Source organism: Olea europaea, chromosome 15, assembly GCF_002742605.1.
Source record: "Olea europaea var. sylvestris chromosome 15, O_europaea_v1, whole genome shotgun sequence".
Classification (NCBI taxonomy): Eukaryota; Viridiplantae; Streptophyta; class Magnoliopsida; order Lamiales; family Oleaceae; genus Olea; species Olea europaea.
Genome location: NC_036251.1, coordinates 6,475,379 through 6,488,842, shown reverse-complemented (window position 1 = coordinate 6,488,842; position 13,464 = coordinate 6,475,379). Strand labels below are relative to the sequence as shown.

General features: G+C 32.9%; 1 protein-coding gene across 1 annotated transcript in view; it reads left to right on the top strand.

Moving 5' to 3' along the window:
- Window positions 1–257: 257 nt before the first annotated feature.
- LOC111411155 (lon protease homolog 1, mitochondrial-like) overlaps window positions 258–13,464 on the top strand; it is a 17,906-nt gene continuing 4,699 nt past the window's right edge. Inside the window, exons 1-13 of the mRNA XM_023041713.1 lie at window positions 258–707; window positions 1,570–1,635; window positions 2,578–2,751; window positions 2,851–2,916; window positions 3,135–3,176; window positions 3,269–3,391; window positions 4,053–4,151; window positions 4,698–4,763; window positions 4,854–4,940; window positions 5,095–5,134; window positions 7,679–7,850; window positions 12,407–12,757; window positions 12,888–12,982. Coding sequence (XP_022897481.1) covers window positions 396–707; window positions 1,570–1,635; window positions 2,578–2,751; window positions 2,851–2,916; window positions 3,135–3,176; window positions 3,269–3,391; window positions 4,053–4,151; window positions 4,698–4,763; window positions 4,854–4,940; window positions 5,095–5,134; window positions 7,679–7,850; window positions 12,407–12,757; window positions 12,888–12,982 — 1,693 coding nt within the window. The 5' untranslated portion in view covers window positions 258–395. The remainder of the gene's footprint in view (window positions 708–1,569; window positions 1,636–2,577; window positions 2,752–2,850; window positions 2,917–3,134; window positions 3,177–3,268; window positions 3,392–4,052; window positions 4,152–4,697; window positions 4,764–4,853; window positions 4,941–5,094; window positions 5,135–7,678; window positions 7,851–12,406; window positions 12,758–12,887; window positions 12,983–13,464) is intronic.

Below are 13,464 nucleotides of genomic sequence, written 5' to 3'. Positions count from 1 at the left end.
AGTATTCTCTTATAAATGGCTCCCACTTTTCTCCTAACGATCAAAAAATTAATTCTCAAAATTGCTCCCAAACATGGTCTGAAATTTTTACAATTTTATAAAAGATCATATACATTTCATTTTTAATTTTACATGATTTAAAAGTAGAATCATTTTGAAAACTTTAAAAAGTGAAAAGAAAAAGCATGACAGGGGTATTTTCGACAAAATGCAAAATCCGAGGGTTTATGCAGGGTTTTACTTGAAAAATAAAAAGTCAATAAAACCTGCTTCTTCTTCCCCAAGAAAAGAGCTTGTTTATCCTCCATCAATGGCGGTTCACCCCGTCGTCTAAATCAAAACCTAACCTGAAATCCATATTGACCATAAAGACTTGCCATTTGCCATAATTCCTCATGTTGAAGGTCCTCTCCTCCACATGCCGGTTCCAGGCCGCTACATCGTCTTTTGGGCCGCAACTCCGGCCTGGATCGACCACCGAGTCCGCCTCTCCAATTCTTCGGGTCCTGAACTCCCTCCGAGGAACAAATAAGAGAAGCCCGTATTTTTATCGCCGATTCTTCTGCTCCGACTCCTCTGATGGGTCAAACCCGGGGGAAACTGGTTCCAAGGTCAAAGAGGTTGATGGTTCTGGGAGTGAAGTGGCCGAATCTAAGTCTTCATCAGCTATTGTCCCCACTGTATTTAGACCTGAAGATTATCTAACGGTTAGTTCTTATGAATTATGGTTATACATACATTTAGTGTCCATGAATGGGTGGGTTTATGTATAAATGTTCAAAATATTCAATCTTTTCGTGACAATTTTATAATTAAGTATCAAATATTGGGTAAATCTCGATTATGTTTGTTGACAAGGTAAGACTTGAAAATGAAATTCAGTTTCGCAGTTACATGCCGCCATTGTGGTAACTCTTAAATCTTAATATTCTTGTACGCTGGAGCATTTTTGCAATTGTAGTACTGAAGAAGTTCAAATTGGAATTTTTTATGTAAGTCTGTCTTAACTAATGGAGAGTTTGGTCTCGTACAAAATATATGTGAGAGAACGAACTTAGTGGATTTGTTATGTAAAAATGCACTCTTTGTATTACCTGCACAAGCTTGTTAGTTTATGGCGTGCATATCAAATTCATGGTGAGGCTTTCTTTTAATTTTAAGTAGTTATTTCTTAATTTCTTGCATTTGCTTCCTCTGCATTGGGAATCAAGCACATATTTGGGAAAAGAAACACAATGAGCTTGTTGGACGAAATTAGGTATTTTGTTTATGTGGTCTATGTAAAATCAATATGTTGGGGGTGTTAGGATTGTCTTCCATTGTCTTCCTCTTAGGACCTACAAGTACTACACAATTATCCGTGACTCAATTCTGCCTAGTTATTATTTAAACCAGTTATAACCTATTCCCAAACAAGAAGCAACTATCTTCATCTGTACCCGATTTTCTTTTATTGAGTTATTTATTGGAAAGGATGAACATTAGATCATTTTAGACATTAGCTGGTATTTTTTTGTTCCATCTTATTTTTAGAATGAATAATAATCAAGACTTCTGTTACATGTGCAGGTTATAGCATTACCCCTGCCACACAGACCATTATTTCCTGGATTTTATATGCCTCTTTATGTGAAGGTATGGCTGCTTATGGTTGAGTACTTTAGTTTGATATTTTGTTTTTAACATCCTCGTATTCAATATTGCTTCTCTGTGCCATTACATGGATATATAACTATTATTGGTTAACTAGAATTAGATTTACAATGCAGTTCTTGTAAGTACAAGTTCTGACAGATGTACTGATAATTTCCTAATATATAATTCCATAATACTTTAAGGGGTAATTTGTGTGCACTATTCTGTATGGAATCATGCTATGATTTTATTTATTTATTTATTTATTTATTTTTTGCATTCAACTGAGCATGCTTATTTGCACTCTTTGTTGCTCGGACTCTCCATTTGAGAGGAAGTACCTGTATCGGACATACACAGCAAGGGGCCTTCCCAGATCGTTTAAAACACAAGAGGGTCCTTTATATCGTTTTTGTTAATTTGGTATTGTATTTAAAAAGATTTCTAGTTTGTATTTCACATTTCTAGACTTGAAATGAAATTTCAAAAAAAGTATCACAATTTGCAATTTAATTTATTATAGATTTACAGTTAAATATACAATATAAGATGAATCCACATGCCTGTGTCTACATTTTGGATCTTTTTTAGCTGTATCTTGTATCCTAGATTTTAGAGAGAGAGAAAAGATCAGACTCCTAGATATGTATCGGACACCACACCTGAGTCCAAGAAACATGGATTGCTCTCTGTAATTTGTCTTTTATATCCTATCTGCTTACTTTAGCTTTTAGCTTTTTACAAATAGTACTTGTTGGAATTTTTTATAATTTCTTTTGATATATGAAAGAAGTGGTGAAAAGTTGAAAGCTTTTATCTTATTATTTTTTTAAATGGTTTTTTATATCTTATATAAGATGAAGGTAAAATAAACTCTACTCATATTCTTAGTAACTAGCGAGCTGATCTGCCAACCTTTCTTGTACATACTCATTTCTGCAGGACCCAAAGTTGTTAGAAGCTTTAGTAGAGAGTAGAAAACGGCAAGCCCCTTATGCTGGTGCTTTCCTACTTAAAGATGAGGCAGTAACTGAGGGTACAGATGAGAAAAATATATACAATCTCAAAGGAAAAGAGTTATTTAATCGCCTCCATGAAGTTGGTACGCTAGCTCAGGTAATTCTCTTTCCTTTATTTTCATCAAGTTATTGTTTGAAGTTATATATCTGTGGTAAAAAACTTCTTTGATTCATCAAGCTGGCTTGATGATCTCAGATTACAAGCATCCAAGGAGATCAGGTGGTTCTTATTGGTCACCGACGACTTCGAATAACTGAGATGGTTTGTAGGATCTTTCTTCATTCATGATTTTGTAGATTTAAAGTTCTGCTCTTGTTTCTTTACATTTTCATCTCCTTCAATTACCTTACAAATATATTTTCTACTTATTTATACACCTCAAGAAGAATTTTTCCATGCTGTTGGTATATATTTGCAAATTAATAGCTATATCCATCTCTGTGCTACAGATGCACAACTGAAATAATTGTCTTGTGCAGGTCAGTGAGGATCCTCTCATGGTCAAGGTCGATCATCTCAAGGTGTGTGCAGTTCTCTCATGTGAATACTTAATATAATAATCCAAATTTGTAAAATGAACTTCTGAGGACTTGTGTGTTCTCATGTCTTTCAGGAAAAGCCTTATGATAAGGATGACGATGTTCTTAAGGCAACGTCATTTGAAGTTATATCAACTCTTAGAGATGTTTTGAAAACTAGTTCACTTTGGCGGGATCATGTACAAACTTACACTCAGGTATAAATTTTCCTATTTCTGATTTTTTTCTTTTCTTTTTCTGTATGCAGAATAACATGGTCAAACACTTCATTGGTATGAATGCACGCGCTTATTTTTTTTTATTTAACTTTGATATAAAAGGTCTATTCTAGTGACAGAATCATTACTTTGAATTCACACTGAGGTGTTGTATTAGGTCAGTTCTCCAGCCTTTTTTGTATGCTTCCAAACTATATTAATTGGAATGGAGTTGTGCAGATGGTTGTACCCATCATCTTCCTAGTACAATTGAACTTTTTGACATACATGCCTAAAGTGCACTTGTATGCCTGAAACATATCTGATTATAAACTATTGGATTCCTCTCTTTTGCTGTTTATGAGATCTGAGGTCATATATGATAATAACTGTGTGTCCTTTTTAAAGATAGGCCATGATCATGCTCATGAAGTATTTTTTGTTTAAAGATATTTGATTCACTAAATTCATGCATAAAGATATTGCATTTTTCGAACTTTGGAAGAACAACAGTGTAACATCCCTTTTATCACAAGAATGTTGTACTTTTACATAACGAACGAATTTATCGCCTAAATTGAAAGATAATATTGCAAGTTTTTCTATTGGTTTTGTTTACATGTAGTATCTATGCTACCTCCTCACTTCTCAATATCTACAGCATATAGGTGATTTCAATTATCCAAGATTAGCAGATTTTGGAGCTGCAATATCAGGTGCAAACAAATCACAGTGCCAGCAAGTGCTTGAAGAACTAGATGTAAGTAGTCTACAGTCTCATCGACTACATTTTTCTGAGAATGAACATTGTGCTTCTATCTTTTCTAGAATCCTGCCTACAATTCTACCTAGAAGAGTAACATTGTAACTTTCAATCTGAGAATCATCCATCTGTCGGGTTTCCGCATCTTGTAGTCTTATAAGATCTCAAAATTGCTACAGCCTACAAGATTAAATAATCTACTTTTTTAAGGATTTGTTATCAACTTAAATGCATCCCTTGTCCCTTGATTAGAAAGCTAGGAAATTTTGTACCATTTAAAGGACAGCTAGAATATAAATTTTGCCCCTGTTATGGAATTACTCATTATTTTCTCGAGTTGCTTGTTCAAGGTGCTGGGGACAAAGATGTTTCATTTATACCAAGATAAATATTTGATTATAGGATAAAAAGGACATTCATTTTGTACCCACACTTTGGGCCTGAAGTGGAAAGGGTTGTTGCTTTCTTGTAATAAGACTGTATTAGCCCATCAAATTTTCTATCTTTCATATTTCTGATGCTCATCATGTTCTCGAAATTAAGGTTCATCAACGACTAAAACTTACTCTGGAGTTAGTGAAGAAAGAGATGGAGATTAGTAAGATCCAGGTATGGCTGTCTGGGCTGGAGATCAATTCTAGCACTCTCAATTGCTGTTCCCTGTCCATTTAATCTTCACCATTTTTTGGCGGTATTTAGGAATCAATAGCAAAGGCAATTGAAGAAAAGATAAGTGGAGAGCAGCGACGATACTTGTTGAATGAGCAACTCAAGGCCATAAAGAAGGCATGTTTCTTTAGTATAATGATTTGCTTGCTTTATGATATACATTCTCTAAGTGTTATGGAAGACTCTGTTCTTGATGTATGTCTGTTTGAATGGTTTAGATGTCATAATGTTTTGGGAATTATCTTATAACAAATTTATTTGCATTGTGCAGGAATTGGGATTAGAGACTGACGACAAAACCGCTCTTTCTGGTATGCCCTCTTCTATATAATCCACGGTGTTCTGCCTTATTACTCTGTTGTAATTGCTAGAGCCATGTTAGTACTTGCATTATATCTAAAACATTTGAACCTGCTGAATGCTTAGCAGTACTAATTCATGCTGTCTTATTGGATGCCTCATGATTTAAAATCGTTGGGTACATAATATCAAGCCTTTTGTAACTATCTATTTTTCTGTTTTTTTCCTTTTAGAATCTATGGTGACAGGAAACATACATATGTTTAAAGATCTATTTTTCTGAAAGAGGGAACAGTTTCGGCTTCGAGGCTAAAATTGAAGAAAAAGAGAACTTTTATTTTCCCTCTCTTTTTTTAAATAAAAGCAAGAGATATTTTGTGTATTGTTATAAAAGCAATTCATTTGTGATATCTCATGAATCCACTCTCTTTCTGATCAAATAACTTAAAAACAATGTTCTGTTTTCTCCACGAGGACATACATGCTTTTGATACTGCATTTTTATTTTGAGTTTGGACTACTTAGGGAGCGTTTGGTTTGCCGTTTTACAGTCATTTTTTGATTTTAGTTTTCGAAAATGCCCAAAACTCGTTTGGTCACTCGTTTTCAAAAATGCATTTTCCAAAACAAGGAAAAATTTATACCTGAAAACTCAAATTTTTTTTTTTTTTTTTTTTAGTGTTTTCAGTTTAAAAACTCAAAACGCAAAAAACGCTCAAAACACGCCGTTTTCCCTTCTTTTATTTTTTTTAGGGATGCTCAACGGTACTTTTAAAATAGTAAATTCCTCAAGTTTAAAATATATATTATTTGGTAAAATATTAGCATAAAGTTATAATGTTTTACTAAATAATCAAATTAATTGAATAAATGTCATAAAACAATTTCTAAACATTTATTATTTTATTTTTGTAGCAAGAAAAAATAGTAAATTTACCACGTTTAAAATATATATTATCTGGTAATATATTAGCATAAAATTATTATGTTTTACTAAATAATCAAATTAATTGAATAAATGTCATAAAATAATTTCTAAAAATTTTAAACCAAACGCATTTTCTAGTTTTCTGTTTTGAGAAATGTTTTTTTTTTTTCAAAATGACAAACTAAACATATTTTCTGTAATTCGAAAATAGTCCCTCAAAACAGAAAACGTTTTCTGTTTTCATTTTTGAAAACAGAAAACGGAAGCGCAAATCGAACGCACTCTTATTTTTCCATTTTAATTTGGTTTTTATGGCAAATGTCATGTTAGTTAGCAAGTCTCTTTTTAAGTCTAAAAAAAGTGTTCAGTTGCATCCCTGTCAGCTAAATGAAGATTTACTGAGAATATGAGTCATCTCAATTCCAATATGATGCATACTTCTCTTTCTTTGGACCTAATTTTTTTTTCTCTTCTTTAGACAATAATTTACTATACAGGTCATTGTATTTGGCATTTGCTACCATTTTTTATCTGGTCTTGTGGCATTCACATGTCAGCATGCACTTTAAGAGAAAATGTCAGCATCTGTTCAGCATCTAGGGAAAAAGGTTGCCAGGTTGAAAAACGGTCCTGCTGACGTTAGGCATGATTCTGGTAATAATATTTTGGGTATATTACGAATGTGATGACAGGGTAATATCATTTGATATGTTATCGATGATTTTTCCCTGGTAATTTGCTCATTCCCTGTTTTTTAGGAAGAGACGGATGTATAGAGCCTGTTTGGAAGTGATTTTGAGAATTGATTTTTTGACCGTTAGGAGAAAAGTGGGGTTCGCCTGTGAGAGAAGAAGTCAAATATAACGGCTGGGATAGTGAAATAACGGTCAAAAAATCAATTTTTTACCCTTTTTGTCTGAGTTCATTGGGGACTTGCACATGTTGCTTTATATTGGTAATTTAGTGAGGGCATAATAATGGAATTAATAGTGGCGCAGAGAACGCGATTAAAAGATTAAGAAATCTCTTTGAGTTTCTCTGGGTTTTCCCCCTTTACCTCCCTTCTTTTCTTTGGTTGGAATCTGTTCCTATTTCTATGGATATGCCTTGGTGGAATTTTATAGGCTGAGATGGACATGTGATATTATATAAGTCATGTGTATATGTTTATATATGGGGTATAGTCCTAGAAGATTAGCAATATAATCTATGCTTTAAAGTCAGTTTTTAATTTTTCTTTACTGCTAATAATCTGCTTTAAATTGGTGTCAGTTTTTAAAATTTTCTCTTAATTAATCCATGAATAATATTTTCTCGCTGAAGTTAGGTATGAAATTGTGCCCCTATTTGAATCCCATTATCAAAAAATTCATTTTCAACCACACATTTTCCCAATAAGATAATTTTACTTACTTTTTAACCACACACTCAAACAGAAGCTGCGTTAAGTTGAAATTTGTTGCTATTTAGCAAATCTTGATCTGTATTTTCCAGTTTCAAGTGATTTTTGCTTGAGCTTTAAGAGTGCCTGATGTTGACGCAGTGGATTACTCTGTTTTTACTACACTATCTCATTTTTTAATTGGTGACAACTTGTTCATTGGCTTTGATTTCTGAAATACTGCAGCAAAGTTCAGGGAAAGGCTTGACCCAAAGAAGGAGAAAATCCCACCTCATGTTTTGCAAGTCATAGAAGAAGAACTGACAAAATTGCAATTACTGGAAGCTAGCTCAAGTGAATTTAATGTGACACGTAATTATCTTGATTGGTTGACTGCATTGCCTTGGGGTGAATACAGGTCTGTAGCTTTTGTTATCTCATAATACAATTTACATTTTATCATTTGGCACCTTTCTTCCGTTCCTCTTTTCTATTTGTTGTTAATAAAGTCACCCTAGCTCGTTGTTCGATTGAAGCGTTAATGCTTTTTGCTGATTGGTTTACGTAGTTCATCACATCTACAATTAATAGTTTCCTACTACAATTATGATTGACATTATCTAGTAGTTTATCTTTTCAATTATGTTTATATATTTAATTTTCTTGTATAGTTGTGATAGTACTTTATCTTTTGTTTGATTGGGATATAGTTTCAATTAGTTTCAATTTTCTAATATTATAAGAAGTAGAAAATAATCTTGCTTATAAATATTGGGGTATTGTACACTTTTTATTACATTTATGATTATTTAATCAATAACGAAGCAAGTTATTCCAATATTCTTCTTAGTTTATTACATAATTTTATTATCGCTTCCACACTAGTTCCTCTCCCATTGTATCTAAAATTTTGGGTCAGTTTTGAATCTTTTGATGCACTCTCATAGCATCTCCAAAAGACTCTAAATATAGCCCTTATTTGAGTCTCATTCTTTTGGAAAAATGCATTTTTCAACAGTATTTTGACATCATTTCAAACACATATTCTTCAATAAAATAATATTACACGCAAATCTAAAATTTTTCCTTATTTTTTAACCACACATTTTTCATCAATACACTATTCAAAAATTCATTCTTCCCCAAAAATGGGGCTCAAACAAGGGCATACGATTCTTTCTATTTTGAGAGCCAAACCTTGAAATTATGTTCAATAAGCTCTCCATTTTAACATTGTTGAATAGGGAGTGAGTTGGACTCCCCACATTTGGGGAGTCGTAATCACTCTCTATTTGTATTATACAATGACTTCATTTAGTAAATTTCAAGTTTCTAAGTCTATTACTTTTATTATTCAATTTATATTTGAATATTGAAGTTATTGACATTTAAAAATATATATTAATTGAAAATTGGGGGAGAAACAATCTGTTTGTTGGAGTGTGCTAAAAATTTTACAATTTAGGCCCTGTTTGGGCCCGATTTTTTCTTCCAAAAAATTGATTTTTTGACCGTTATTTCACTATTCCAGCCGTCATATTTGACTTCTTCTCTCACGGGTGGACCCCACTTTTCTTCTAACGGTCAAAATATCAATTCTCAAAATCACTCCCAAACAGCCTCTTAAAGATACTCTCTATTATGTACAAAAATTCTCATTAAAAATAAAGAATCTATCTAGAGGCTCTTGTTAAGTTTTTGAAGCTATTGTTGTTGGTGGTGGGATATAGTTGAGAAACTAGATTTTAGATGTTTGTTAACTCTATAACATGGTGACCTTTCTATGATCTTGATGTTTCAAATCTTTTCGCCCAAATGCCATTTTACTTGAATGCAAATAGTTTTCTCTGTGATCTATTAAATATATTAATGGTTGAAGTGAAATATTTCGTGCTTAATTGTTTGCAAGGCTAGGCAAAACCCTGGAAGTTCCTGAGGCTTTACCACTTGGAACAATTTATCCCATGAATTCTGAAAAGTTAGATAATGATGTTGAAAAGTTATGGTATTTCTCGACTGAAGGACAACTTAAGGGTGCCTTTTTTCTTTTTTAAAAAAAGAGAGGGAAAAAAAGAGAGAGGAGGAAACAGGTATTGACATAGGTATAAAAAATGTGGAATCATGAGAATTGCAGAGGAGAAGAGAAGATGAGAAGAGCATGCTTTGCCTTGCAAAAGTTCAACCAAATCCATGTGTATAAAACTACCAATTTTTATTTAGAAGTATTATAATGCTTTAAACAGACTTGAGATATTCCAGACTAGTTGGACTCTGAACTCTTTTGTGGAACCTTGTTGATCACCTGTAAAACTAGTCTTAATGCTTTGTATTAGAAAATTAATGGCTTGGTCTTTAAAGAATATAACCTAGAATTTCTAGAAAAGAAAATTAATGGTTTGGTCTTTAAAGAATATAACCTAGAATTTCTAGAAAGGGTAATTAGCACAAAACATCCCTCTCTTTTATTTTTTGGCACTTTTACCCTTACCTTCATCTTTTATTGAGGAAACCATCATTTTCATCAAATTTCTCGTATAAAAATGACATACCCCATATTTAAATAAAATAATAATAAAAAAAAAAGTTAAAGAATAAATTCCAATCATACTCCGAACTTATTAAAAAAGTGCAAATGAGTCCAAATGAATTATTAAAAGGGTAATTAGCACAAAATATCCATACCTTTCAGTTTTTGACGTTTTCACCCTTATTTTTATATTTCATTGCAAAAATTATTATTTTCATCAATTTTCTTAATTAAAAGCTGCAAAATGACAAATATACCTTTCTCTTTAAATAAACAAAAATAAAGAAAAGAAAAATAAAAAACAAATTGCAACTATATTCCCAAAATTTTTAAAAAAAGTACAAATAAATAATTAAAAAAAAATCACTTTCTTTTTTAATTATTTATTTGGAATTTATTTGTACTTTTTTGAAAATGCAATTTGGGCTTTGCTTTATTTTTTCTTTTTGTTTATTTAAATAGGAGTGTATATTTGTCGTTTTTTAGTTTTTAATTGATAAAATGGATGAAAATAACGATTTTCACAACGAAATATGAAATAAGGGTAAAAGTGCCAAAAAATGAAAGGTAAGGACATTTTATGCTAATTACCCTTTCTGAAAATTACAAATATTTCTGATACAGAAGTGTGTTTAAAAAAGAAAAATCAGGTGGTAACTGTTTTAGAGACTGCAAGAACTCGATGATAGTTGTTCTAGGATATAGCCCCGTTTGTTTCCCATTACTTGCCCATTAAAATGAAAAATATAATCGTTATCCATCACATCAAGTCATCATATTTGACTTTATATCTCTTGTGTGGGGCCCGTAACGACTATATTTTTCATTCTCATTTTTACATTAATGTGTACCAAACGAGGCCATAAGTTCTTTAGAGAGTTTGTATGCTTTTCAAAACTCTCACTTGAAACTTGATTCCCTTATATCCTCGTGTTGCCTTGATCATTTTCAGTCCAAATGCAACATGTGTAAGTGTTTAACAACCTTACTGCTGCACAAAATTTAGTAATTGATGATGCAGGAAAGACAATGCCCTCTAAAGCAGCAACCAATAACATCCATACTTCTTGACCTGTGACAATGCAGCACTAGGCATAATATGAATTTCGTTAGTTTTCAACACTTACACCAACAGGAGATAATGCCAAGTGGGACTACTGTATACATTACAGGTCATTTGTGAATTGATAGCAAGCTTAGTCTAACATCCTAGAATCCATAGCTATACATCATAGGTAGGTGGAGTTGAAAGGACTTTTTTTAGCTTTCTAAACATCCTCAAATCCAAGCAATCCAGCACAGATAGAGTTCACTCCAGTAGAAAGGAAATGATGAATTGTAGGTGCTCACCTTTCTGCTTGCAGATTGGCAAGACAGTTTATTTATTTATTTTTTTGCAAATAGGCTCCTAAAGAGGCATTACTGGCTGTGAGTCAAAACTTTATTAGAGCTGGCCATGGACTCTTTCATTAGGGGGAGGAAGAGTCAAAGACTGGCAGATTTCATGTTTAGAGCGGTGAAGATAACCAGTTGGGCTGGCTTTCTTTTCCAGGCATGTTGGACAGAAATGGTCTCTGCCTTCTATTTAGCCTTTCAACCATTAAAGCTAGTTGATAGGCTACTTTCAACGCTCGTTGCTTTCATCTTGAATTTCTAGCCTCAAGATGTATTAAGCAGAGTGTTTACCCTTTGTGGGCCAAATATTTAATCTTAGATTGCAGGAACCTCTGAGGCCTGCAATTTCTTAATGATCAATATCGCTAGTTCTATTGTTGATTTCCTAAAATAATGCTCAAGAGTGAATTCTTTCCATTTCTGACCAGTCGCATTTTCAGCAGGATCCTCTCCACCCTTGAAGATTAAAAAAAATAATAATAAATAAATAAAAATGAAACGGAGAACAGAATGTAGACCACTAACACACCGTGTGATCTGTTATGTTGTATGAAGATATTAATGCCTATTGTTTTTCATCCCCTTCAAATATCTACACTGAGATATTTTTTTTCTCTTATTGAGCCTGAAAGTCAAATAAGATTGGAAAGAAAAAGTTGAAGCTGCTTTATGCGCCATGAATTTGATGCTTTTGGCCTTCTCCTCACACTGATTCTGGTGTCTATGTTATATGAACAATCGAGCACTGCTTTTGTTGATTTTAATTCATTATGGAAAACTTATCTAAAGCATTTGAGTACTGCTGATGGTTGTTTTCACTTGTAAAATGTGGAGCGATTCTCTGTTTAGGATTCAAGTTCCTGAAGATAGAACATTGATTTGACTTGGAAGTTTTTGCTTGTACATTTATCTTGGATACAATTGTCGGATTCATATATTTTGATGTTTGCTGGTGTTTTTGTTTTCATAACTGAGTGGAGTTTTCTCATTTTAAATAAATGGTAATGGTACTCTGATACCTGCTAAACATTTTTGTTTCTTCAATTATTCAGTGATGAGAATTTTGATGTAATACGAGCACAAAAAATTCTCGATGAAGACCATTATGGATTAACTGATGTCAAGGAAAGGATATTGGAGTTTATAGCTGTGGGGAAACTGAGAGGAACCTCACAAGGTTGGCATTTTCTTTCTTTTTTATTTTCTGGAATAAGATTGGCACTCTTGCTTGTATGTTTTTCAGTTAAGTCGTATACTTTTATCATATCCCTCTGTTTTATTGTGAGCAGAAAATATCTGTTTTATTCTGAGCAGAAAAAGATATTCACTTCTATGCTTATCCATGACATTGAATGTGTATGCTTGTGTGAGCCTATGCACACACTTGATTGTGTACAAGAATAATGTCTGTTGTGTCAGTATAATTTATTACTATTTCTCTGGCAGACTATCTGGATGAATATGTCAAAGTACTTGTTGTTTCGTGTTAATCCTTCTTTATAATTGGTACCTGGGTCTTCTTTGTGAAAACAGCTATCTGGACCATAGCAAAACTACTGATGCATCCACATTTCCTGAAGCCTACATGGCTATTCTATTGTCAGAGCCTAGAACCTTGTTTATTTGCAGTTTCTGTATAATTATCCTATTACCTTTTCTTTGTCTTTGTTGTAAGACTTATAATTTTGGATTCAACATGTATAATAATGTGAGAGTCCTCGGTTTAAATAAAGGCTCTTGGACAATTACCTCCTAATTACAATCCTATCAAATATGGAGAACTATTAACCATACAAATTTGCTTATATATGATACACAATCAAGACATACATAGATTGAATAATTATGGAAAATATATATGCTAATCCTGATTGACATTTGTTTGTGTTGTGTAATTTAACAATGAAGACAAGGAAGAAGCAGAAGCTAACATTAATGACAGTTTTCTTACTTCCACTGCTATAATGTATTATTCATCCTATAACTTGAAATGGAGCTTGCAGAAAACTGTGGTCACTGTTTCATTATCCTGCGGATTGAATTTCAGATGTCATTGGCTAGGCCTAGTGTATTACAAAAAATCTTTAACTCCCCCCCCCCCCCCCCCCGC